This window comes from Carcharodon carcharias, chromosome 29 (assembly GCF_017639515.1).
Source record: "Carcharodon carcharias isolate sCarCar2 chromosome 29, sCarCar2.pri, whole genome shotgun sequence".
Classification (NCBI taxonomy): domain Eukaryota; kingdom Metazoa; phylum Chordata; class Chondrichthyes; order Lamniformes; family Lamnidae; genus Carcharodon; species Carcharodon carcharias.
Window position 1 is genome coordinate 751,444 of NC_054495.1, and position 26,160 is coordinate 777,603.

Here is a 26,160-nt window from a genome sequence, read left to right on the forward strand (position 1 = left end):
TTCCAGGTCAGGATGGTGAGTGACTTGGAGGGGAACTTCCAGGTGGTGGTGTTCCCCATGTGTCTGTTGCCCTTGTCCTTCTAGATGGTAGAGGTTGTGGGTTTGGAAGGTGCTGTCGAAGGAGCCTTGGTGAGTTGCTGCAGTGCATCTTGTAGATGGTACACACACTGCTGCTACTGTGCGTCGGTGATGGAGGGAGTGAATGTTTGTGGACCTGGTGCCAATCAAGCGGGGCTGCTTTGTCCTGGAGGGCGTTGAGCTTCTTGAGTGTTGTGGGAGCTGCACTCATCCTTGCCCCAGCCCAAGATTCAGCCTTGCGAACCTTCTCTGAACTGCTTCCAATGCAAGTATATCTGTCCTTAAGTGAGGAGACATTGGCGCTTTGTCTTCTTCCTCATTTCATGATCTCTGGCTGTCTCAAAGGCTGAGCTAGAGAGGAACAGCCCCTCTGCATCAAGCGGCACCACCCACTCTCTAAAAGAGCACCCCCTATTGCCTCAGTGTTATACTGCTTCCACTTCCCACAGCAACCCATCCTTGTGACCCTGGGTCTGACTCAGACTATCCAGTGGGCTTCACGATGGGATTGGTCCTGTGCCAAGGGCTTGCAAGGGCAAGCGGGACCCAGCGTAAGTTGCCCCCCAACCCCCACCTCTTCAGATTCCAGCAGACGGGGGGATCCTTTAAAAGGGCTTATACCTGCAGAGGACGAGTTTGTACGGCTATGGGGAGCAAAGCTGGGACGTAGGAGTAAATTGGGCAGCTCTCCCAACGGCACTGCACAGGCATGATGGGCCGAGTGCCCTCCCCCCTGTGTTGTAAGAAAATAGGCTCTTCGACCTTTCCTGAGGTCAATTCGGCTCCCAGGGAAAAGTCAGCAGCGATACCCAGCTTTCCATCGTTATCTCCATCTGGTTTTGTGTGGCTCGGTTAGGAGCACTCTCGTCTCTCAGCCACAGGGTTCTGGGTTCAAGTCCCACTCCAGGGCTTGAGTGTAAAACTTAAGTCTGACACTTCAGTGCAGTACTGTGGGTACACTGCACTGTTAGAGGGTCAGTGCTGAGGGAGAGCTGCACTGTCGGAGGGTCAGTACTGAGGGAGCGCTATACTATCGGAGGGTCAGTACTGAGGGAGTGCTGCACTGTCGGAGGGTCAGTGCTGAGGGAGCACTGTGCTGTCGGAGGGTCAGTACTGAGGGAGTGCTGCACTGTCAGAGGGTCAGTACTGAGGGAGCGCTGCACTGTCAGAGGGTCAGTACTGAGGGAGCGCTGCACTATCGGAGGGTCAGTGCCGAGGGAACGCTGTGCTGTCGGAGGGTCAGTACTGAGGGAGTGCTGCACTGTTGTTGGATCAGTACTGAGGGAGTGCTGCACTGTCGGAGGGTCAGTACTGAGGGGGCGCTGCACTGTCGGAGGGTCAGTACTTTGGGTACCCTGCACTGTCAGAGGGTCAGTACTGAGGGAGCGCTGCGCTGTCGGAGGGTCAGTACTGAGGGAGCGCTGCGCTGTCGGAGGGTCAGTACTGAGGGAGCGCTGCGCTGTCGGAGGGTCAGTACTGAGGGAGCGCTGCGCTGTCGGAGGGTCAGTACTGAGAGAGTGCTGCACTCTCGGAGGGTCAGTACTTTGGGTACCCTGCACTGTCGGAGGGTCAGTACTGAGGGAGTGCTGCAATATCGGAGGGTCAGTACTGAGGGAGCGCTGCGCTGTCAGAGGGTCAGTACTGAGGGAACGCTGCACTATCGGAGGGTCATTGCCGAGGGAGCACTGCGCTGGCGGAGAGTCAGTACTGAGGGAGTGCTGTACTGTCGGAGGGTCAGTGCCAAGGGAGCGCTGCACTGTCAGAGGGTCAGTACTGAGGGAGTGCTGCATTATCGGAGGGTCAGTACTGAGGGAGTGCTGCGCTGTCGGAGGGTCAGTACTGAGAGAGTGCTGCACTGTTAGAGGGTCAGTACTGAGGGAACGTTGCACTATCGGAGGGTCAATGCCAAGGGAGCGCTGCGCTGGCGGAGGGTCAGTACTGAGGGAGTGCTGCACTGTCGGAGGGTCAGTGCCAAGGGAGAGCTGCACAGTCGGAGGGTCATTGCTGAGGGAGCGTTGCACTGATGGAGGGTCAGTGCTAAGGGAGCATTGCACTGATGGAGGGTCAGTGCTGAGGGAGCGCTGCACTGTCGGAGCGTCAGTGCTGAGGGAGCGCTGCACTGTCGGAGCGTCAGTGCTGAGGGAGCGCTGCACTGTCGGAGCGTCAGTGCTGAGGGAGTGCTGCACTGTCGGAGCGTCAGTGCTGAGGGAGTGCTGCACTGTCGGAGCGTCAGTGCTGAGGGAGTGCTGCACTGTCAGAGGGTCAGTACTGAGGGAGTGCTGCACTGTCGGAGCGTCAGTGCCAAGGGAGAGCTGCATTGTCGGAGGGTCATTGCTGAGGGAGCGTTGCACTGATGGAGGGTCAGTGCTGAGGGAGCGTTGCACTGATGGAGGGTCAGTGCTGATGGAGTGCTGCACTGTCGGAGGGTCAGTGCTGAGGGAGTGCTGCACTGTCGGAGCGTCAGTGCTGAGGGAGTGCTGCACTGTCGGAGCGTCAGTGCTGAGGGAGTGCTGCACTGTCGGAGCGTCAGTACTGAGGGAGTGCTGCACTGTCAGAGGGTCAGTGCTGAGGCAGCGCTGCACTGTCGGAGCGTCAGTGCTGAGGGAGTGCTGCACTGTCAGAGGGTCAGTGCTGAGGGAGCCCTGCGCTGTCGGATGGTCAGTGCTGAGGGAGTGCTGCACTGTCAGAGGGTCAGTGCTGAGGGAGCCCTGCGCTGTCGGATGGTCAGTGCTGAGGGAGTGCTGCACTGTCGGAGCGTCAGTGCTGAGGGAGTGCTGCACTGTCAGAGGGTCAGTACTGAGGGAGTGCTGCACTGTCGGAGCGTCAGTGCCAAGGGAGAGCTGCATTGTCGGAGGGTCATTGCTGAGGGAGCGTTGCACTGATGGAGGGTCAGTGCTGAGGGAGCGTTGCACTGATGGAGGGTCAGTGCTGATGGAGTGCTGCACTGTCGGAGGGTCAGTGCTGAGGGAGTGCTGCACTGTCGGAGCGTCAGTGCTGAGGGAGTGCTGCACTGTCGGAGCGTCAGTGCTGAGGGAGTGCTGCACTGTCGGAGCGTCAGTACTGAGGGAGTGCTGCACTGTCAGAGGGTCAGTGCTGAGGCAGCGCTGCACTGTCGGAGCGTCAGTGCTGAGGGAGTGCTGCACTGTCAGAGGGTCAGTGCTGAGGGAGCCCTGCGCTGTCGGATGGTCAGTGCTGAGGAAGTGCTGCACTGTCAGAGGGTCAGTGCTGAGGGAGCCCTGCGCTGTCGGATGGTCAGTGCTGAGGGAGCGCTGCACTGTCGGAGCGTCAGTGCTGAGGGAGTGCTGCACTGTCGGAGCGTCAGTGCTGAGGGAGTGCTGCACTGTCAGAGGGTCAGTGCTGAGGGAGCCCTGCGCTGTCGGATGGTCAGTGCTGAGGGAGCGCTGCACTGTCAGAGGGCCAGTACTGAGGGAGTGCTGCACTTTCGGAGGGTCAGTGCTGAGGGAGCTCTGCAATGTCGGAGGGTCAGTACTGATGGAGTGCTCCACTGTCAGAGATTCAGTGCTGAGGGAGTGCTGCACTGTCCCAGGTGCTATTGTTCAGTTGAGACGTTAAACCAAGGCCCCATCTAATAGCTCGGGTGGATGTAGCAAATAGCTGACTTCAAACAGATCTAGCAACTGTGGGACATCATCAGCAGTGGGTCTGCTTTGTCCTGGATGGTGTTGAGCCTCTTGAGTATTGTGAGAGCTGTACTCATCCAGGCAAGTGGGGAGTGTTCCATCAGAGACTCCTGACTTGTGCCTTGTAGATGGTGGACAGGCTTTGGGGAGTCAGGAGGTGAGTTACTCGCTACCGGATTCCTAGCCTCTGACCTGTTCTTGAAGCCATGGTATTTATATGACTCGTCCAGTTCAGTTTCTGGTCAATGGTAACCCCCAGGATGTTGATGGTGGGGGATTCAGTGATGGTAATGCCATTGAACATCAAGGGGCACCATAATCCATAACCTTTTGGCCCAGCATATCCCCCACTCTACCATTGCCATCAGGCCAGCAGGTCAAATCTGGTTCGATGAAGAGTGCAGGAGGGCATGCCAGGATCTGCACCAAGCGTTACTGCAGATGAGGTGTCGACCTGGTGAAGCTATAAACACAGGACTACTTACCAAACAGCATAAACAGCAAGTGATAGACAGAGCTAAGCGATTCCACAACCAACAGATCAGTTCTAAGCTCTCCAGCCCTGCCACCTCCAGTCATGAATGGTGGTGGACAATTAAACAACTCACCAGAGGAAGCGGCTCCACAAATATCCCCATCCTCAATGATGGGGGAGCCCAGCACAACAGTGCAAAAGATAAGCCTGAAACATTTGCAATAGTCTTCAGCCAGAAGTGCCGAGTGGATGATTCATCTCAGCCTCTTGAGGTCCCCAGCATCACAGAGGCTAGTCTTCAGCCAGTTCAATTCATTCCATGTGTTATCAAGAAATGGTTAAAGGTACTGGATACTGCAAAGGCTATGGGCTATGGGCCCTGACAATATTCCAGCAATCGTACTGAAGACTTCTGCTCCAGAACTTGCCGCGCCCCTAGCCAAGCTGTTCCAATACAGGTACAACACAGGCATCCACATGACAGTGTGGAAAATTGCCCAGATATATCCTGTTCACGAAAAGCAGGACAAATCCAACCTAGCCAATCACTGCCCCATCTGCTTGCTCTCCATCAGTAGAGTGATGGAAGGAGTTATCAACGGTGCTATCAGGCAGCATGTCCGTAACAATGACCTCACTGACGCTCAGTTTGGGTTACGCCAGGGCCACTCAGCTCCTGATCTCATTACAGCCTTGGTTCAAAAGTGCATAAAAGAGCTGAACTCAAGGCAGCATTTGACCGAGTGTGACATCAAGGAGCCCTAGCAAAACTGGAGTCAGTGGGAATCAGGGGAAACCTCTCCACTGGTTCGGGTCATACCTAGCACAAAGGAAGATGGTTGTGGTTGTTGGAGGTCAGTCATCTCAGCTCCAGGACATCACTGCAGGAGTTCCTTAGGGTATTGTCCTTGGCCCAACCATCTTCAGCTGCTTCATCAATGACCTTCCTTCCATCATAAGGTCAGAAGTGGGGATGTTCGCTGATGATTGCACAATGTTCAGCACCATTCGCAGCTCCTCAGATACTGAAGCAGCCCATTTTCAAATGCAGCAAGACCTGGACAATATCCATACGTGAGCTGACAAGTGGCAAGTAACATTCACACCACAAAAGTGTCAGTCAATGACCATCTCCAACAGAAAGAATTGAACTGGTGCCCCTTGATGTTCAATGGCATTACCATCACTGAATCCCCCACCATCAACATCCTGGGGGTTACCATTGACCAGAAACTGAACTGGACGAGTCATATAAATACCATGGCTTCAAGAACAGGTCAGAGGCTAGGAATCCGGTAGCGAGTAACTCACCTCCTGACTCCCCAAAGCCTGTCCACCATCTACAAGGCACAAGTCAGGAGTCTCTGATGGAACACTCCCCACTTGCCTGGATGAGTGCAGCTCCCACAATACTCAAGAGGCTCAACACCATCCAGGACAAAGCAGACCCACTTGACTGGCACCGCACCCACAAACATTCACTCCCTCCGCCACCGACGCACAGTAGCAGCAGTGTGTGTACCATCTACAAGAGGCACTGTAGGAATTCACCAAGGCTCCTTCGACAGCGCCTTCCAAACCCACAACTAGTACCACCTAGAAGGACAAGGGCAGCAGACACATGGGGAACACCACCACCTGGAAGTTCCCCTCCAAGCCACTCACCATCCCGACTTGGAAATATATCGGCCGTTCCTTCACTGTCGCTGGGTCAAAATCCTGGAACTCCCTCCCTAACAGCACAGTGGGTGTACCTACACCGCAGGGACTGCAGCGGTTCAAGGAGGCAGCTCACCGCCACCTTCTCAAGGGGCAATTAGGGATGGGCAGCGAGTGCTGAACTAGCCAAGGATGCCCACATGCCCATGTACGAATAATAAAAAAGTTTTAAAAATTTCCCATGGCCGCTATTTGGAAGAAGGGGAGCCCTGGGGCCAATATTTATCCCTCAACCAACATCAGTTAAAAAGCAGATGATCTGGGCCATTACCACACTGCTGTTTGTGGGAGCTTGCTGTGCGCAAATTGGCTGCCATGTTTTCTGCATTACAGCAGTGACCACACTTCAAAAGAAAGCACCCCATTCGCCAAAATGCACCTTGAGGTTTCTGGCGGCCGTGAAAGGCACTCTGTAAGTACAAGGCTTTGGTTTTATCACCTTGATAATGTTGTCATGACGATTCCGCCATCCTCTCTCTCTCTCTCTCTCTCTCTCTCTCTCTCACTTTGCTAACGGTCAGGTTTATTTTCCTCTTACAGGGGCCGGAGGGATGTCCCTGTTCCCACTGCTCCCGGGTTACAAAGGTCACCCCAGCTTCCAGTCGCTGGTCAGCAAGCTGAGGAGCCAAATCCTGTCCATGTCCCGGCCTCAGCTCTCGCACACCATCCTCACCGAGAAAAACTGGTAAGGAGACGCCCAGCGCAGCACAGAAGGAGGCTGTTCGGCCCCACCAGCCCATGTTGGCATTTATGCTCGACACCGAACCCCTCCCCCCCCCCCCCAGCAAACCCCTTTCAATGTAACCCTCTCTACCCAGAAAGGGGTGACAAGTTGGAGCTCGCTCCCACGGGGAGTGGTGGAGGTGAATGGTATCGAGGTATTTAAGGGCGAAGTTGGTTAAACGCATGAGGGAGAGAGGAAGAGAAGAGATATGGGGGTGGGGGGGCTGCGGTGGTGAGACGAAGAGAGGGTGGGAGGAGGCTCGTGTGGAGCAGAAACGCCGGCACGGAGCAGATGGGCCGAATGGCCAGTTGCTCCACTGTGCGTTTTGCGGTTTTTGCAAGCTTAGCTTGTCAACCTCATTGCCGTGGGGGCCCTCGGGTTAGGCTTCCCTCCCTCCTAGGCCGCCTCGTTACCGTCCAACATTTGGAGGGACGGACTGCAGTCGGAATGAGCAGGATGAGCCGGATAATGACAACAGCCGGATCTTTTAAGTTTAAATCCTATCATTTCCAGCCAGATTCCCGGCTGACTAGGAGTTGCCAAGTCATCGGGAATGAACGATCAACCACCCCTGGGGTCACTGCCAGGAGTAAATCGGGAAGGCTTTAAAACAAAAAAAGCCTCTTTTTTGCTTGTTTTTTTTTTTAAAAAATGCTTATGTTTATCCGTTGTAAAAGTATCGGACGCTTCGGGAGAGTAAAAGCTGTTTGACTGACGGTTAAGATTCATCCAGTCAGATTGAGGGAGAGTCTGCGGGCTGTCTGATTGGCCTGGGCAGTGCCGGGGCCTCATGACGGACAAGCTGAATGACCAATGGCGTGTGTTGCCAGGAGGGGTGGGTGGTGAGATTAGCGGCCGGAGGTCATGTGATAAACCTCCAGGAACGCGTGCAGCCAGATGTTGGCGACCTCTGCTGCTGACCTCCATTACTCAAGTCATGTAGAAAGTTGTGATTTACTGTCAGTATTGGTCATCTGTCTGGTCCTGTCCTGATCGGCTGCAACACGCAGTTTGCAGCTGGTCATGTCACTTCCATCTGTTCAGCATGCCTTTTGGAAGTGGTCAGAAAAGGCTTGTTGTAGCAACAAAAGAACTGAGGAGATTTATTATTTCAACCTGCGCTAAAAGATAGATCTGGGGGTGGGGAGCGGGAGGGTGCAGTGACTCAAATGCACTGCCACCTCCCGAATTGGGGTAGCACTGAAGGAAAGCTGCACTGTCGGAGGGTCAGTAGTGAGGAGGCACAGCACTGTCGGAGGGTCAGTACAGAGGGAGTGCTGCACTGTCGGAGGGTCAGTACCGAAGGAGTGCTGCACTGTTGGAGGGTCGGTACAGAGGGACTGCTGCACTGTCGGAGGGTCAGTGCTGAGGGAGCGCCGCACTGTCGGAGGGTCAGTACTGAGGGAGTGCTGCACTGTCGGAGGCTCGGTACTGAGGGAGTGCTGCACTGTCGGAGGGTCAGTACTGAGGGAGAGCCGCACTGTCGGAGGGTCAGTACTGAGGGAGTGCCGCACTGTCGGGGGGTCAGTACTGAGGGAGTGCTGCACTGTTGGAGGGTCAGTGCTGAGGGATCGCCGCACTGTCGGAGGGTCAGTACTGAGGGAGTGCTGCACTGTTGGAGGGTCAGTACTGAGAGAGTGCTGCACTGTCAGAGGGTCAGTGCTGAGGGAGCGCCGCATTGTCGGAGGGTCAGTGCTGAGGGAGTGCTGCACTGTCGGAGGGTCAGTACTGAGGGAGTGCTGCACTGTCGGAGGGTCAGTACTGAGGGAGTGCTGCACTGTCGGAGGGTCAGTGCTGAGGGAGTGCTGCACTGTCGAAGGGTCAGTGCTGAGGGAGTGCTGCACTGTCGAAGGGTCAGTGCTGAGGGAGTGCTGCACTGTCAGAGGGTCAGTGCTGAGGGAGTGCTGCACTGTCAGAGGGTCAGTGCTGAGGGAGCGCTGCACTGTCGGAGGGTCAGTACTGAGGGAGTGCTGCACTGTCGGAGGGTCAGTACTGAGGGAGTGCTGCACTGTCGGAGGGTCAGTGCTGAGGGAGTGCTGCACTGTCGAAGGGTCAGTGCTGAGGGAGTGCTGCACTGTCGAAGGGTCAGTGCTGAGGGAGTGCTGCACTGTCAGAGGGTCAGTGCTGAGGGAGTGCTGCAGTTTTGCTGCTGCTGCCTTTAGGGTGAGCTGTCTACCCCCCTCGGATGGATCTGAAAGAACCCACAGCCACTACTGAGAAGAAGAGCAGGGGGCAGTTCTTCCGACGTTTTGGGGCATTATTTTCCCCAACCAACGTCATGTGAAATAAAAGGCTGAGCCGGTCACTACTTGAGGTTTGTGGGGTTTTGCTGTTCACAGAGTCACTGCCACGTTTCACTCCACAATTGCGGTGACTACATGTCAGTAGCTGTGAAGCACTTGCGGGGGGGGGCGGGGAGAGAATACCCTGAGGGCAGGAGGTTATAACCGCGAGGTCTTTTCTTTCCCCCCAAAGGTTCCACTATGCCGCCCGGATCTGGGATGGAGTGAAGAAGTCCTCGGCTCTCTCGGAATACAGCCGCCTGTTGTCCTAGTCCCCGCTTCCCCAGGCGCTGGCAGCCATTTCGCTGGGATTGGGGGTGAGGGGGGGTGCAGGGAGGAGGCGGCCGAGTCTGCGGGAAGGACGGGAAGCAGCCGAGTCTGAAGAGCCCCCCTCCCTCCCTCCCTCCCTTCCGACCGGGGACCCCGCTGTGTGAGATCCCGCCGGAATGGCGCAGCCGCCCCCCCCCGACCGTCGCCAGCGCCCGCTCTGTGCTGTTCCCGGTTTTCCCGTCCTCTGCGGGCTCTGGTCCAGTCCCGTTTGGGAAGTGGGTTTTTTCCCCGGAGCTGGGCTGCCTCTGACCCTCGGACTGACCGCTGCCTGGCCCTCGGACGTTGGGGGCTGGTGGGGGGTTGGGGGGACGACGAGTTGCCTCTGGGCCCCGTTCCCAGTCCCGGCCCAGTTGCTCGGCACGTGGCGCTGCTCGGGGTGGGCTGTGGTAGCGGGCCTTGCCGATGTGCTCGGTGCTTTGGAATGTGCAACTCGGGGAGCCTTTGGAAACCCTGGTTCGGGCCTGCGCTGATGTTCCAGGATCTCGGCGATTGTGACCAGTCCAAGGCTTTGAGCACTCACACCTCAAAAAATGCAAACAAGCCCCCCTCCACTTTCAACCTGGAGCACTTTGTGTTACGAAGCCCCCCCACACCACCACCCCCAACAACCCACCCTTCGCCCTCTCTCAGCTAAAAATCCCACCGCTCGCTGCGCAAACACCTCTGACCTGACCCTCACCGTTCTTGAGGGCGCTCGGAGAGTCAGGGGTTGGGGCGGCAAAGAGGCAAAGAAGAAATACTCTTTGTGGAATAGGGCAGAAGCCATTCAGCCCCTCTTCGGCTGCTCCTCATCCAGATCTTAGCCCCTTGGTTCCGTAACCCTTAACCCCTGACCCAACGCAAACTTATCAATCTCCGTTTTGAGGATTCCAATTGAGCTTGGAGCTATTTTTGGCCGTTGTAGGTGGGGGGGGGGTGTTGCTGGTGTTGCTGGTTGGGAGAGGACAGTGGGTGTGGGGGGGAGAGAGAAGTCCAGATTCCCTCTTCCCTCTGTGTGAGGAAGTGCTTCCTGACATCACCCCCTGAATGGCCCAGCTCCAATTTTAAGGTTCTGACCGCCCCCCCCACCCCACCTTGTCCTAGACTCGTCTCTCCTCCTCCCCCAAGCAGGGGAAATAGTTTCTCTCTATCACCCCTATAATCCTCTCAGAGGGGAGAGGGGAGAGTGGGGAAAGGAGCTGAGATCCAGACAGAGCAAAGCCCACCGCCTCCAACCAAGACCCTGTCTTTGCTGGCTTCCACTATATTGATGGAGCATTTTTAACCCATGACCAACTATTTATCTAGAAACTCTTTGGGCAGGTCCACAAACTGCTGCAGCTGGGGTGTTGGTGTGTTTCATGCCCCATCGAATTTAAGCTGTGGGTTGTTCTGAAGGGGTGAAAATGTTTTTTTGTCGTCTGTTTACAGGGGCGAGAGCTCTCCTGATTTCTGACAATGTGAGCAACGGACATCATTAAAGTTGTCATTTTGTGTTGATCATTTGTAGGTGGGGTTGCTTTTTTTCTTGCATGTGGGTGTGCATGAGAGAGAGGGCGTGTGTGTGCGTGAGAGAGAGGGCGTGTGTGTGCGTGAGAGAGAGGGCGTGTGTGTGCGTGAGAGAGAGGGCGTGTGTGTGCGTCAGAGAGAGGGGGCGTGTGTGTGCGTCAGAGAGAGAGGGCGTGTGTGTGTGAGAGAGAGAGGGCGTGTGTGTGTGAGAGAGAGAGCCGGTATGTGTGTGTGTGTGTGAGAGAGAGCTGGTGTGTGTGTGTGTGTGTGTGTGTGTGTGTGTGTGTGTGTGTGTGTGTGAGAGAGAGAGAGAGAGAGAGCCGGTATGTTTGTGTGTGTGAGAGAGCTGGTGTGTGTGTGTGTGTGTGTGTGTGTGTGTGTGAGAGAGAGAGAGAGCCGGTATGTGTGTGTGTGTGTGTGTGTATGTGTGAGAGAGAGAGAGAGCCGGTATGTGTGTGTGAGTGAGAGCTGATATGTGTGTGTGAGAGCCTGTGTGTGTGTGTGAGAGCGCCGGTATGTGTCTGTGTGTGTGAGAGCGCCGGTATGTGTCTGTGTGTGTGAGAGCGCCGGTATGTGTCTGTGTGTGTGAGAGCGCCGGTATGTGTCTGTGTGTGTGAGAGCGCCGGTATGTGTCTGTGTGTGTGAGAGCGCCGGTATGTGTCTGTGTGTGTGAGAGCGCCGGTATGTGTCTGTGTGTGTGAGAGCGCCGGTATGTGTCTGTGTGTGTGAGAGCGCCGGTATGTGTCTGTGTGTGTGAGAGCGCCGGTATGTGTCTGTGTGTGTGAGAGCGCCGGTATGTGTCTGTGTGTGTGAGAGCGCCGGTATGTGTCTGTGTGTGAGAGAGAACCGGTGTGTTTGTATGTATGTGTGTGTGTGTGTGTGTGTGAGAGAGAGAGAGAAAGCCGGTATATGTGTGTGTGTGAGAGAGAGAGCCGGTGTGTGTGTGTGTGTGTGAGAGAGAGCTGGTATGTGTGTGTGTGAGAGAGCCGGTATGTGTGTGTATGAGAGAGCCGGTATGTGTGTGTGTAAGAGAGCCGGTATGTGTGTGTGTGAGAGAGCAGGTATGTGTGTGTGTGTGTGTGAGAGAGCCAGTATGTGTGTGTGAGAGAGAGCCGGTATGTGTGAGTGTCAGAGAGCCGGTATGTGTGAGTGTGAGAGAGCCGGTATGTGTGAGTGTGAGAGAGCCGGTATGTGTGAGTGTGAGAGAGCCGGTATGTGTGAGTGTGAGAGAGCCGGTATGTGTGAGTGTGAGAGAGCCGGTATGTGTGAGTGTGAGAGAGCCGGTATGTGTCTGTGTGTGTGAGAGCGCCGGTATGTGTCTGTGTGTGTGAGAGCGCCGGTATGTGTCTGTGTGTGTGAGAGCGCCGGTATGTGTCTGTGTGTGAGAGAGAACCGGTGTGTTTGTATGTATGTGTGTGTGTGTGTGTGTGTGAGAGAGAGAGAGAAAGCCGGTATATGTGTGTGTGTGAGAGAGAGAGCCGGTGTGTGTGTGTGTGTGTGAGAGAGAGCTGGTATGTGTGTGTGTGAGAGAGCCGGTATGTGTGTGAGAGCCGGTATGAGTGTGAGTGTGAGAGAGCCGGTATGTGTGAGTGTGAGAGAGCTGGTATGTGTGAGTGTGAGAGAGCCGGTATGTGTGAGTGTGAGAGAGCCGGTATGTGTGAGTGTGAGAGAGCCGGTATGTGTGAGTGTGAGAGAGCCGGTATGTGTGAGTGTGAGAGAGCCGGTATGTGTGAGTGTGAGAGAGCCGGTATGTGTGAGTGTGAGAGAGCCGGTATGTGTGAGTGTGAGAGAGCCGGTATGTGTGAGTGTGAGAGAGCCGGTATGTGTGAGTGTGAGAGAGCCGGTATGTGTGAGTGTGAGAGAGCCGGTATGTGTGAGTGTGAGAGAGCCGGTATGTGTGAGTGTGAGAGAGCCGGTATGTGTGAGTGTGAGAGAGCCGGTATGTGTGAGTGTCAGAGAGCCGGTATGTGTGAGTGTCAGAGAGCCGGTATGTGTGAGTGTCAGAGAGCCGGTATGTGTGAGTGTCAGAGAGCCGGTATGTGTGAGTGTCAGAGAGCCGGTATGTGTGAGTGTCAGAGAGCCGGTATGTGTGAGTGTCAGAGAGCCGGTATGTGTGAGTGTCAGAGAGCCGGTATGTGTGAGTGTCAGAGAGCCGGTATGTGTGAGTGTCAGAGAGCCGGTATGTGTGAGTGTCAGAGAGCCGGTATGTGTGAGTGTCAGAGAGCCGGTATGTGTGAGTGTCAGAGAGCCGGTATGTGTGAGTGTCAGAGAGCCGGTATGTGTGAGTGTCAGAGAGCCGGTATGTGTGAGTGTCAGAGAGCCGGTATGTGTGAGTGTCAGAAAGCCGGTATGTGTGTGTGTGTGAGAGAGCCGGTATGTGTGAGTGTGAGAGAGCCGGTATGTGTGAGTGTGAGAGAGCCGGTATGTGTGAGTGTGAGAGAGCCGGTATGTGTGAGTGTGAGAGAGCCGGTATGTGTGAGTGTGAGAGAGCCGGTATGTGTGAGTGTGAGAGAGCCGGTATGTGTGAGTGAGAGAGAGCCGGTATGTGTGAGTGAGAGAGAGCCGGTATGTGTGAGTGTGAGAGAGCCGGTATGTGTGAGTGTGAGAGAGCCGGTGTGTGTGAGTGTGAGAGAGCCGGTATGTGTGAGTGTGAGAGAGCCGGTATGTGTGTGTGTGTGAGAGAGCCGGTATGTGTGTGTGTGTGTGAGAGAGCCGGTATGTGTGTGTGTGTGAGAGAGCCGGTGTGTGTGTGTGTGTGTGTGTGTGTGTGTGTGTGTGTGTGTGTGTGTGTGTGTGTGTGTGTGTGTGAGAGAGCCGGTATATGTGTGAGAGCCGGTATGTGTGAATGTGAGAGAGCCGGTATGTGTGTGAGTGTGAGAGAGCCGGTATGTGTGAGTGTGAGAGAGCCGGTATGTGTGAGTGTGAGAGAGCCGGTATGTGTGTGTGTGAGAGAGCCGGTATGTGTGTGTGTGTGAGAGAGCCAGTATGTGTGTGTGTGTGTGAGAGAGCCGGTATGTGTGTGTGTGTGTGTGAGAGAGCCGGTATGTGTGTGTGTGTGTGTGAGCCGGTATGTGTGTGTGTGTGTGAGAGCCGGTATGTGTGTGTGTGTGTGAGAGCCGGTATGTGTGTGTGTGTGTGAGAGCCGGTATGTGTGTGTGTGTGTGAGAGCCGGTATGTGTGTGTGTGTGAGAGCCGGTATGTGTGTGAGAGCCGGTATGAGTGTGTGTGTGTGAGAGCCGGTATGTGTGAATGTGAGAGAGCCGGTATGTGTGAGTGTCAGAGAGCCGGTGTGTGTGAGTGTCAGAGAGCCGGTGTGTGTGAGTGTCAGAGAGCCGGTATGTGTGAGTGTCAGAGAGCCGGTATGTGTGAGTGTCAGAGAGTCTTATGTGTGAGTGTCAGAGAGCCGGTATGTGTTTGTGTGAGAGAGCCGGTATGTGTGTGTGTGAGAGAGAGCCGGTATGTGTGTGAGTGTCATAAAGCCGGTATGTGTGAGTGTCAGTGAGCCGGTATATGTGTGTGTGTGTGTGAGAGCCGGTATGTGTGTGTGTCAGAGAGCCGTTATGTGTGTGTGTCAGAGAGCCGGTATGTGTGTGAGTGTGAGAGAGCCGATGTGTGTGAATGTGAGAGAGCCGGTATGTGTGTGTGAGAGAGCCGGTATGTGTGAGTGTCAGAGAGCCGGTATGTGTGAGTGTCAGAGAGCCGGTATGTGTGAGTGTCAGAGAGCCGGAATGTGTGAGTGTGGGAGAGCCGGTATGTGTGTGTGTGTGTGAGAGAGCTGGTATGTGTGAGTGTCAGCCGGTATGTGTGAGTGTCAGAGAGCTGGTATGTGTGAATGTGAGAGAGCCAGTAAGTGTGTGTGTGTGAGAGAACCGGTATGTGTGAGTGTGAGAGAGCCGGTATGTGTGAGTGTGAGAGAGCCGGTACGTGTGTGAGTGTGAGAGAGCCGGTATGTGTGTGTGTGAGAGAGCCGTTATGTGTGAATGTGAGAGAGTGCCGGTATGTGTGTGAGTGTGAGAGAGCCGGTATGTGTGAATGTGTGAGAGAGCCGGTATGTGTGAATGTGTGAGAGAGCCGGTATGTGTGTGTGTGTGTGAGAGAGCCGGTATATGTGTGAGTGTCAGAGAGGTGGTATATGTGTGAGTGTCAGAGAGCCGGTATATGTGTGTGTCAGAGAGCCGATATGTGTGAGTGTGAGAGAGCTGGTATGTGTGAGTGTGAGAGAGCCGGTATATGTGTGATTGTCTGAGAGCCGGTATGTGTGTGTGTGAGAGCTGGTATGTGTGAGTGTCAGAGAGCCGGTATGTGTGAGTGTCAGAGAGCCGGTATGTGTGAGTGTCAGAGAGCCGGTATGTGTGAGTGTCAGAGAGCCGGTATGTGTGAGTGTCAGAGAGCCGGTATGTGTGAGTGTCAGAGAGCCGGTATGTGTGAGTGTGAGAGAGCCGGTATGTGTGTGTGTGTGTGAGAGCCGGTATGTGTGAGTGTCAGCCGGTATGTGTGAGTGTCAGAGAGCTGGTATGTGTGAATGTGAGAGAGCCAGTATGTGTGTGTGTGTGAGAGAGCCAGTATGTGTGTGTGTGTGAGAGAGCCGGTATGTGTGAGTGTGAGAGAGCCGGTATGTGTGAGTGTGAGAGAGCCGGTATGTGTGTGAGTGTGAGAGAGCTGGCATGTGTGAGTGTCAGAGAGCCGGTATGTGTGAGTGTCAGAGAGCCGGTATGTGTGTGTTTGTGAGAGAGCCGGTATGTGTGTGTGTGTGTGAGAGAGCCGGTATGTGTGAGTGTGAGAGAGCCGGTATGTGTGAGTGTGAGAGAGCCGGTATGTGTGAGTGTGAGAGAGCCGGTATGTGTGAGTGTGAGAGAGCCGGTATGTGTGAGTGTGAGAGAGCCGGTATGTGTGAGTGTGAGAGAGCCGGTATGTGTGAGTGTGAGAGAGCCGGTATGTGTGAGTGTGAGAGAGCCGGTATGTGTGAGTGTGAGAGAGCCGGTATGTGTGAGTGTGAGAGAGCCGGTATGTGTGAGTGTGAGAGAGCCGGTATGTGTGAGTGTGAGAAGAGAGCCGGTATGTGTGAGTGTGAGAGAGCCGGTATGTGTGAGTGTGAGAGAGTGCCGGTATGTGTGAGTGTGAGAGAGTGCCGGTATGTGTGTGAATGTGAGAGAGTGCCGGTATGTGTGTGAGTGTTAGAGAGCCAGTATGTGTGAATGTGTGAGAGAGCTGGTATGTGTGTGAATGTGTGAGAGAGCTGGTATGTTTGTGTGTGTGTGTGAGACAGCTGGTATGTGTGTGTGTGTGCGAGAGAGCCGGTATGTGTGTGTGTGTGCGAGAGAGCCGGTATGTGTGTGTGTGAGAGAGAGAGCCGGTATGTGTGTGTGTGTGAGAGAGCCGGTATGTGTGCGTGTGTGAGAGAGCCGGTATGTGTGTGTGTGTGTGTGAGAGAGCCGGTATGTGTGTGTGTGTGTGAGAGAGCCGGTATGTGTGTGTGTGTGTGAGAGAGCCGGTATGTGTGTGTGTGTGTGTGAGAGAGCCGGTATGTGTGTGGGTGTGTGAGAGAGAGCCGGTATGTGTGTGTGTGTGTGTGAGAGAGCCGGTATGTGTGTGTGTGTGAGAGAGCCGGTATGTGTGTGTGTGTGAGAGAGCCGGTATGTGTGTGTGATTGAGAGAGCCGGTATGTGTGTGTGATTGAGAGAGCCGGTATGTGTGTGTGTGTGAGAGAGCCGGTATGTGTGTGTGTGTGAGAGAGCCGGTATGTGTGTGTGTGTGAGAGAGCCGGTATGTGTGTGTGTGTGAGAGAGCCGGTATGTGTGTGTGTGTGAGAGAGCCGGTATGTGTGCGTGTGTGAGAGAGCCGGTATGTGTGCGTGTGTGAGAGAGCCGGTATGTGTGCGTGTGTGAGAGAGCCGGTATGTGTGTGTGTGTGAGAGAGCCGGTATGTGTGTGTGTGAGAGAGAGAGCCGGTATGTGTGTGTGTGTGAGAGAGCCGGTATGTGTGCGTGTGTGAGAGAGCCGGTATGTGTGTGTGTGTGTGTGAGAGAGCCGGTATGTGTGTGTGTGTGTGAGAGAGCCGGTATGTGTGTGTGTGTGTGAGAGAGCCGGTATGTGTGTGTGTGTGTGTGAGAGAGCCGGTATGTGTGTGGGTGTGTGAGAGAGAGCCGGTATGTGTGTGTGTGTGTGTGAGAGAGCCGGTATGTGTGTGTGTGTGAGAGAGCCGGTATGTGTGTGTGTGTGAGAGAGCCGGTATGTGTGTGTGATTGAGAGAGCCGGTATGTGTGTGTGTGTGAGAGAGCCGGTATGTGTGTGTGTGTGAGAGAGCCGGTATGTGTGTGTGTGTGAGAGAGCCGGTATGTGTGTGTGTGTGAGAGAGCCGGTATGTGTGTGTGTGTGAGAGAGCCGGTATGTGTGCGTGTGTGAGAGAGCCGGTATGTGTGCGTGTGTGAGAGAGCCGGTATGTGTGCGTGTGTGAGAGAGCCGGTATGTGTGCGTGTGTGAGAGAGCCGGTATGTGTGCGTGTGTGAGAGAGCCGGTATGTGTGCGTGTGTGAGAGAGCCGGTATGTGTGTGTGTGTGAGAGAGCCGGTATGTGTGTGTGTGTGAGAGAGCCGGTATGTGTGTGTGTGTGTGTGTGTGTGAGAGAGCCGGTATGTGTGTGTGTGTGTGAGAGCCGTTATGTGTGTGTGTGTGTGAGAGCCGGTATGTGTGTGTGTGTGAGAGCCGGTATGTGTGTGTGTGTGAGAGCCGGTATGTGTGTGTGTGTGAGAGCCGGTATGTGTGAGTGTGAGAGAGCCGGTATGTGTGAGTGTGAGAAAGCCGGTATGTGTGAGTGTGACAGAGCCGGTATATGTGTGAGTGTGAGAGAGCCGGTTTATGTGTGAGTGTGAGAGAGCCGGTATGTGTGAGTGTCAGAGAGCCGGTATGTGTGAGTGTCAGAGAGCCGGTATGTGTGAGTGTGAGAGAGCCGGTATGTGTGAGTGTGAGAGAGCCGGTATGTGTGAGTGTGAGAGAGCCGGTATGTGTGAGTGTGAGAGAGCCGGTATGTGAGAGTGTGAGAGAGCCGGTATGTGTGAGTGTGAGAGAGCCGGTATGTGTGAGTGTGAGAGAGCCGGTATGTGTGAGTGTGAGAGAGCCGGTATGTGTGAGTGTGAGAGAGCCGGTATGTGTGAGTGTGAGAGAGCCGGTATGTGTGAGTGTGAGAGAGCCGGTATGTGTGAGTGTGAGAGAGCCGGTATGTGTGAGTGTGAGAGAGCCGGTATGTGTGAGTGTGAGAGAGCCGGTATGTGTGAGTGTGAGAGAGCCGGTATGTGTGAGTGTGAGAGAGCCGGTATGTGTGAGTGTGAGAGAGCCGGTATGTGTGAGTGTGAGAGAGCCGGTATGTGTGAGTGTCAGAGAGCCGGTATGTGTGAGTGTCAGAGAGCCGGTATGTGTGAGTGTCAGAGAGCCGGTATGTGTGAGTGTCAGAGAGCCGGTATGTGTGAGTGTCAGAGAGCCGGTATGTGTGAGTGTCAGAGATCCGGTATGTCTGAGTTTCAGAGAGCCGGTATGTGTGAGTGTCAGAGAGCCGGTATGTGTGAGTGTCAGAGAGCCGGTATGTGTGAGTGTCAGAGAGCCGGTATGTGTGTGTGTCAGAGAGCCGGTATGTGTGAGTGTGAGAGAGCCGGTATATGTGTGAGTGTGAGAGAGCCGGTATATGTGTGAGTGTGAGAGAGCCGGTATGTGTGGGTGTCAGAGAGCCGGTATGTGTGAGTGTGAGAGAGCCGGTATGTGTGAGTGTGAGAGGGCCGGTATGTGTGAGTGTCAGAGAGCCGGTATGTGTGAGTGTCAGAGAGCCGGTATGTGTGAGTGTCAGAGAGCCGGTATGTGTTAGTGTCAGAGAGCCGGTATGTGTTAGTGTCAGAGAGCCGGTATGTGTTAGTGTCAGAGAGCCGGTATGTGTTAGTGTCAGAGAGCCGGTATGTGTTAGTGTCAGAGAGCCGGTATGTGTGTGTGTGTGAGAGAGCAGGTATGTGTGTGTGTGTGAGAGAGCAGGTATGTGTGTGTGTCAGAGAGTCGGTATGTGTGAGTGTGAGAGAGCCGTTATATGTGTGAGTGTGAGAGAGCCGGTATGTGTGTGTGTCAGAGAGCCGGTATGTGTGTGTGTCAGAGAGCCGGTATGTGTGTGTGTCAGAGAGCCGGTATGTGTGTGTGTCAGAGAGCCGGTATGTGTGAGTGTCAGAGAGCCGGTATGTGTGAGTGTCAGAGAGCCGGTATGTGTGAGTGTCAGAGAGCCGGTATGTGTGAGTGTCAGAGAGTCGGTATGTGTGAGTGTCAGAGAGCCGGTATGTGTGAGTGTCAGAGAGCCGGTATGTGTGAGTGTCAGAGAGCCGGTATGTGTGAGTGTCAGAGAGCCGGTATGTGTGAGTGTCAGAGAGCCGGTATGTGTGAGTGTCAGAGAGCCGGTATGTGTGAGTGTCAGAGAGCCGGTATGTGTGAGTGTCAGAGAGCCGGTATGTGTGAGTGTCAGAGAGCCGGTATGTGTGAGTGTCAGAGAGCCGGTATGTGTGAGTGTCAGAGAGCCGGTATGTGTGAGTGTCAGAGAGCCGGTATGTGTGAGTGTCAGAGAGCCGGTATGTGTGAGTGTCAGAGAGAGCCGTTACGTGTGTGAGTGTCATAAAGCCGGTATGTGTGAGTGTCCATGAGCCGGTATATGTGTGTGTGTGTGTGAGAGCCGGCATGTGTGTGTGTCAGAGAGCCAGTATGTGTGAATGTGTGAGAGAGCTGGTATGTGTGTGAATGTGTGAGAGAGCTGGTATGTGTGTGTGTGTGTGCGAGAGAGCCGGTATGTGTGTGTGTGTGCGAGAGAGCCGGTATGTGTGTGTGTGAGAGAGAGAGCCGGTATGTGTGTGTGTGTGAGAGAGCCGGTATGTGTGTGTGTGTGAGAGAGCCGGTATGTGTGTGTGTGTGAGAGAGCCGGTATGTGTGTGTGTGTGTGTGAGAGAGCCGGTATGTGTGTGTGTGTGTGTGAGAGCCGGTATGTGTGTGTGTGTGAGAGCCGGTATGTGTGTGTGTGTGAGAGCCGGTATGTGTGTGTGTGTGAGAGCCGGTATGTGTGTGTGTGTGAGAGCCGGTATGTGTGTGTGTGTGAGAGCCGGTATGTGTGTGTGTGTGACAGCCGGTATGTGTGTGAGTGTGAGAAAGCCGGTATGTGTGAGTGTGAGAGAGCCGGTATGTGTGAGTGTGAGAAAGCCGGTATGTGTGAGTGTGACAGAGCCGGTATATGTGTGAGTGTGAGAGAGCCGGTATGTGTGAGTGTCAGAGAGCTGGTATGTGTGAGTGTCAGAGAGCCGGTATGTGAGAGTGTCAGAGAGCCGGTATTTGTGAGTGTCAGAGAGCCGGTATGTGTGAGTGTCAGAGAGCCGGTATGTGTGAGTGTGAGAGAGCCGGTATGTGTGAGTGTGAGAGAGCCGGTATGTGTGAGTGTGAGAGAGCCGGTATGTGTGAGTGTGAGAGAGCCGGTATGTGTGAGTGTGAGAGAGCCGGTATGTGTGAGTGTGAGAGAGCCGGTATGTGTGAGTGTGAGAGAGCCGGTATGTGTGAGTGTCAGAGAGCCGGTATGTGTGAGTGTCAGAGAGCCGGTATGTGTGAGTGTCAGAGAGCCGGTATGTGTGAGTGTCAGAGAGCCGGTATGTGTGAGTGTCAGAGAGCCGGTATGTGTGAGTGTCAGAGAGCCGGTATGTGTGAGTGTCAGAGAGCCGGTATGTGTGAGTGTCAGAGAGCCGGTATGTGTGAGTGTCAGAGAGCCGGTATGTGTGAGTGTCAGAGAGCCGGTATGTGTGAGTGTCAGAGAGCCGGTATGTGTGAGTGTCAGAGAGCCGGTATGTGTGAGTGTCAGAGAGCCGGTATGTGTGAGTGTCAGAGAGCCGGTATGTGTGAGTGTCAGAGATCCGGTATGTCTGAGTTTCAGAGAGCCGGTATGTGTGAGTGTCAGAGAGCCGGTATGTGTGAGTGTCAGAGAGCCGGTATGTGTGAGTGTCAGAGAGCAGGTATGTGTGTGTGTCAGAGAGCCGGTATGTGTGAGTGTGAGAGAGCCGGTATATGTGTGAGTGTGAGAGAGCCGGTATATGTGTGAGTGTGAGAGAGCCGGTAGATGTGTGAGTGTGAGAGAGCCGGTATGTGTGAGTGTGAGAGAGCCGGTATGTGTGAGTGTGAGAGGGCCGGTATGTGTGAGTGTCAGAGAGCCGGTATGTGTGAGTGTCAGAGAGCCGGTATGTGTGAGTGTCAGAGAGCCGGTATGTGTGAGTGTCAGAGAGCCGGTATGTGTTAGTGTCAGAGAGCCGGTATGTGTTAGTGTCAGAGAGCCGGTATGTGTGTGTGTGTGAGAGAGCAGGTATGTGTGTGTGTCAGAGAGTCGGTATGTGTGAGTGTGAGAGAGCCGTTATATGTGTGAGTGTGAGAGAGCCGGTATGTGTGAATGTGAGAGAGCCGGTATGTGTGTGTGTCAGAGACCCGGTATGTGTGTGTGTCAGAGAGCCGGTATGTGTGTGTGTCAGAGAGCCGGTATGTGTGAGTGTCAGAGAGCCGGTATGTGTGAGTGTCAGAGAGCCGGTATGTGTGAGTGTCAGAGAGCCGGTATGTGTGAGTGTCAGAGAGCCGGTATGTGTGAGTGTCAGAGAGCCGGTATGTGTGAGTGTCAGAGAGCCGGTATGTGTGAGTGTCAGAGAGCCGGTATGTGTGAGTGTCAGAGAGCCGGTATGTGTGAGTGTCAGAGAGCCGGTATGTGTGAGTGTCAGAGAGCCGGTATGTGTGAGTGTCAGAGAGCCGGTATGTGTGAGTGTCAGAGAGCCGGTATGTGTGAGTGTGAGAGAGCCGGTATGTGTGAGTGTGAGAGAGCCGGTATGTGTGAGTGTGAGAGAGCCGGTATGTGTGAGTGTCAGAGAGCCGGTATGTGTGAGTGTCAGAGAGCCGGTATGTGTGAGTGTCAGAGAGCCGGTATGTGTGAGTGTCAGAGAGCCGGTATGTGTGAGTGTCAGAGAGCCGGTATGTGTGAGTGTCACAGAGCCGGTATGTGTGAGTGTCATAGAGCCGGTATGTGTGAGTGTCAGAGAGCCGGTATGTGTGAGTGTCAGAGAGCCGGTATGTGTGAGTGTCAGAGAGCCGGTATGTGTGAGTGTCAGAGAGCCGGTATGTGTGAGTGTCAGAGAGCCGGTATGTGTGAGTGTCAGAGAGCCGGTATGTGTGAGTGTCAGAGAGCCGGTATGTGTGAGTGTCAGAGAGCCGGTATGTGTGAGTGTCAGAGAGCCGGTATGTGTGAGTGTCAGAGAGCCGGTATGTGTGAGTGTCAGAGAGAGCCGGTACGTGTGTGAGTGTCCATGAGCCGGTATATGTGTGTGTGTGTGTGAGAGCCGGCATGTGTGTGTGTCAGAGAGCCGGTATGTGTGTGTGTCAGAGAGCCGGTATGTGTGTGTGTGTGAGAGAGCCGGCATGTGTGTGTGTCAGAGAGCCGGCATGTGTGTGTGTCAGAGAGCCGGCATGTGTGTGTGTGAGAGAGCCGGTATGTGTGTGTGTGTGAGAGAGCCGGTATGTGTGTGTGTGTGAGAGAGCCGGTATGTGTGTGTGTGGGAGAGCCGGTATGTGTGTGTGTGAGAGAGAGCCGGTATGTGTGAGTGAGAGAGAGCCGGTATGTGTGAGTGAGAGAGAGCCGGTATGTGTGAGTGAGAGAGAGCCGGTATGTGTGAGTGAGAGAGAGCCGGTATGTGTGAGTGTGAGAGAGCCGGTATGTGTGAGTGTCAGAGAGCTGGTATGTGTGTGTGTGAGAGAGAGCCGGTACGTGTGTGAGTGTCATAAAGCCGGTATGTGTGAGTGTCAATGAGCCGGTATATGTGTGTGTGTGTGTGTGAGAGCCGGTATGTGTGTGTGTCAGAGAGCCGGTATGTGTGTGTCAGAGAGCCGGTATGTGTGTGTGTGTGAGAGAGCCGGTATGTGTGAGTGTGAGAGAGCCGGTATGTGTGAGTGTGAGAGAGCCGGAATGTGTGAGTGTCAGAGAGCCAGTATGTGTGAGTGTCAGAGAGCCGGTATGTGTGTGTGTGTGAGAGAGCCGGTATGTGTGTGTGTGTGTGTGAGAGAGCCAGTATGTGTGAGTGTGAGAGAGCCGGTATGTGTGAGTGTGAGAGAGCCGGTATGTGTGAGTGAGAGAGAGCCGTTATGTGTGAATGTGAGAGAGTGCCGGTATGTGTGTGTGAGAGAGCCGGTATGTGTGAATGTGTGAGAGAGCCAGTATGTGTGAATGTGTGAGAGAGCTGGTATGTGTGTGAATGTGTGAGAGAGCTGGTATGTGTGTGTGTGTGTGAGACAGCTGGTATGTGTGTGTGTGTGTGAGAGATCCGGTATGTGTGTGTGTGAGAGAGAGAGCTGGTATGTGTGTGTGTGTGTGTGAGAGAGCCGGTATGTGTGTGTGTGAGAGAGAGAGCCGGTATGTGTGTGTGTGTGTGTGAGGGAGCCGGTATGTGTGTGTGTGTGTGTGAGAGAGCCGGTATGTGTGTGTGTGTGTGAGAGAGCCGGTATGTGTGTGTGTGTGTGAGAGAGCCGGTATGTGTGTGTGTGTGTGAGAGAGCCGGTATGTGTGTGTGTGTGTGAGAGAGCCGGTATGTGTGTGTGTGAGAGAGAGAGCCGGTATGTGTGTGTGAGAGAGAGCCGGTATGTGTGTGTGTGTGAGAGAGCCGGTCTGTGTGTGTGTGTGAGAGAGCCGGTCTGTGTGTGTGTGTGTGAGAGAGCCGGTATGTGTGTGTGTGTGAGAGAGCCGGTATGTGTGAGTGTGAGAGAGAGCCGGTATGTGTGAGTGTGAGAGAGCCGGTATGTGTGAGTGTGAGAGAGCCGGTATGTGTGAGTGTGAGAGAGCCGGTATGTGTGAGTGTGAGAGAGCCGGTATGTGTGAGTGTGAGAGAGCCGGTATGTGTGAGTGTGAGCGAGCCGGTATGTGTGAGTGTGAGCGAGCCGGTATGTGGAGTGTGAGAGAGCCGTTATGTGTGAGTGTCAGAGAGCCGGTATGTGTGAGTGTGAGGGAGCCGGTATGTGTGTGTGTCAGAGAGCCGGTATGTGTGAGTGTCAGAGAGCCGGTATGTGTGAGTGTCAGAGAGCCGGTATGTGTGAGTGTCAGAGAGCCGGTATGTGTGAGTGTGAGAGAGCCGGTATGTGTGAGTGTGAGAGCCGGTATGTGTGAGTGTCAGAGAGCCGGTATGTGTGAATGTGTGAGAGAGCTGGTATGTGTGTGAATGTGTGAGAGAGCTGGTATGTGTGTGAATGTGTGAGAGAGCTGGTATGTGTGTGAATGTGTGAGAGAGCTGGTATGTGTGTGAATGTGTGAGAGAGCTGGTATGTGTGTGTGTGTGTGAGAGAGCTGGTATGTGTGTGTGTGTGTGTGTGAGAGAGCTGGTATGTGTGTGTGTGTGTGTGAGAGAGCTGGTATGTGTGTGTATGTGAGAGAGAGCCGGTATGTGTGTGTGTGAGAGAGAGAGCCGGTATGTGTGTGTGAGAGAGAGCCGGTATGTGTGTGTGTGTGAGAGAGCCGGTCTGTGTGTGTGTGTGAGAGAGCCGGTCTGTGTGTGTGTGTGAGAGAGCCGGTATGTGTGTGTGTGTGAGAGAGCCGGTATGTGTGAGTGTGAGAGAGCCGGTATGTGTGAGTGTGAGAGAGCCGGTATGTGTGTGTGTGAGAGAGCCGGTATGTGTGTGTGTGTGAGAGAGCCGGTTTGTGTGTGTGTGAGAGAGCCGGTATGTGTGTGTGTGAGAGAGCCGGTATGTGTATGTGTGAGAGAGCCGGTATGTGTGTGTGTGTGAGAGAGCAGGTATGTGTGTGTGTCAGAGAGTCGGTATGTGTGAGTTTGAGAGAGCCGGTATATGTGTGAATGTGAGAGAGCCGGTATATGTGTGAATGTGAGAGAGCAGGTATGTGTGTGTGTCAGAGAGCCGGTATGTGTGTGTGTCAGAGAGCCGGTATGTGTGTGTGTCAGAGAGCCGGTATGTGTGTGTGTCAGAGAGCCGGTATGTGTGAGTGTCAGAGAGCCGGTATGTGTGAGTGTCAGAGAGCCGGTATGTGTGAGTGTGAGGGAGCCGGTATGTGTGAGTGTGAGAGAGCCGGTATATGTGTGAGAGTGAGAGAGCCGGTATGTGTGTGTGTCAGAGAGCCGGTATGTGTGAGTGTGCGAGAGCCGGTATATGTGTGAGTGTGCGAGAGCCGGTATGTGTGAATGTGAGAGAGCCGGTATGTGTGAGTGTCAGATAGCCGGTATGTGTGAGTGTCAGAGAGCCGGTATGTGTGAGTGTCAGAGAGCCGGTATGTGTGAGTGTCAGAGAGCCGGTATGTGTGAGTGTCAGTGAGCCGGTATATGTGTGTGTGTGTGTGAGAGCCGGTATGTGTGTGTGTGAGAGAACCGGTATGTGTGTGAGTGTGAGAGAGCCGGTATGTGTGTGAATGTGAGAGAGCCGGTGTGTGTGTGTGAGAGAGCCGGTATGTGTGTGTGTGTGTGTGAGAGCCGGTATGTGTGAGTGTCAGAGAGCTGGTATGTGTGAATGTGAGAGGGCCAGTATGTGTGTGTGTGTGAGAGAGCCGGTATGTGTGAGTGTCAGAGAGCCGGTATGTGTGAGTGTGAGAGAGCCGGTATGTGTGTGAGTGTGAGAGAGCCGGAATGTGTGAGTGTCAGAGAGCCGGTATGTGTGTGTGTGTGAGAGAGCCGGTATGTGTGTGTGTGTGTGTGAGAGAGCCAGTATGTGTGAGTGTGAGAGAGCCGGTATGTGTGAGTGTGAGAGAGCCGGTATGTGTGAGTGAGAGAGAGCCGTTATGTGTGAATGTGAGAGAGTGCCGGTATGTGTGTGATTGTGAGAGAGCCGTTATGTGTGTGTGTGTGTAAGACAGCTGGTATGTGTGTGTGTGTGTGAGAGAGCCGGTATGTGTGTGTGTGAGAGAGCCGGTATGTGTGAGTGTGAGAGAGCTGGTATGTGTGTGTGTGAGAGAGAGCCGGTACGTGTGTGAGTGTCATAAAGCCGGTATGTGTGAGTGTCAATGAGCCGGTATATGTGTGTGTGTGTGTGTGAGAGCCGGTATGTGTGCGTGTGTGAGAGAGCCGGTATGTGTGTGTGTGTGCGAGAGAGCCGGTATGTGTGTGTGTGAGAGAGAGAGCCGGTATGTGTGTGTGTGTGAGAGAGCCGGTATGTGTGCGTGTGTGAGAGAGCCGGTATGTGTGTGTGTGTGTGTGAGAGAGCCGGTATGTGTGTGTGTGTGTGAGAGAGCCGGTATGTGTGTGTGTGTGTGTGAGAGAGCCGGTATGTGTGTGGGTGTGTGAGAGAGAGCCGGTATGTGTGTGTGTGTGTGTGAGAGAGCCGGTATGTGTTTGTGTGTGAGAGAGCCGGTATGTGTGTGTGTGTGAGAGAGCCGGTATGTGTGTGTGATTGAGAGAGCCGGTATGTGTGTG

General features: G+C 54.3%; 1 protein-coding gene across 4 annotated transcripts in view; it reads left to right on the forward strand.

Annotated features, from left to right (window-relative positions):
- The window catches only part of smg9 (SMG9 nonsense mediated mRNA decay factor), a 60,029-nt gene extending 49,301 nt beyond the window's left edge, over positions 1-10,728 (forward strand). For all 4 annotated transcript variants that reach the window (XM_041176783.1, XM_041176784.1, XM_041176786.1 and 1 more), the window contains 2 exons: positions 6,454-6,598; positions 9,113-10,728. In XM_041176783.1, the coding sequence (XP_041032717.1) occupies positions 6,454-6,598; positions 9,113-9,191 (224 nt within the window). In that variant the 3' untranslated portion in view covers positions 9,192-10,728. The remainder of the gene's footprint in view (positions 1-6,453; positions 6,599-9,112) is intronic.
- The last annotated feature ends 15,432 nt before the right edge of the window (positions 10,729-26,160 follow it).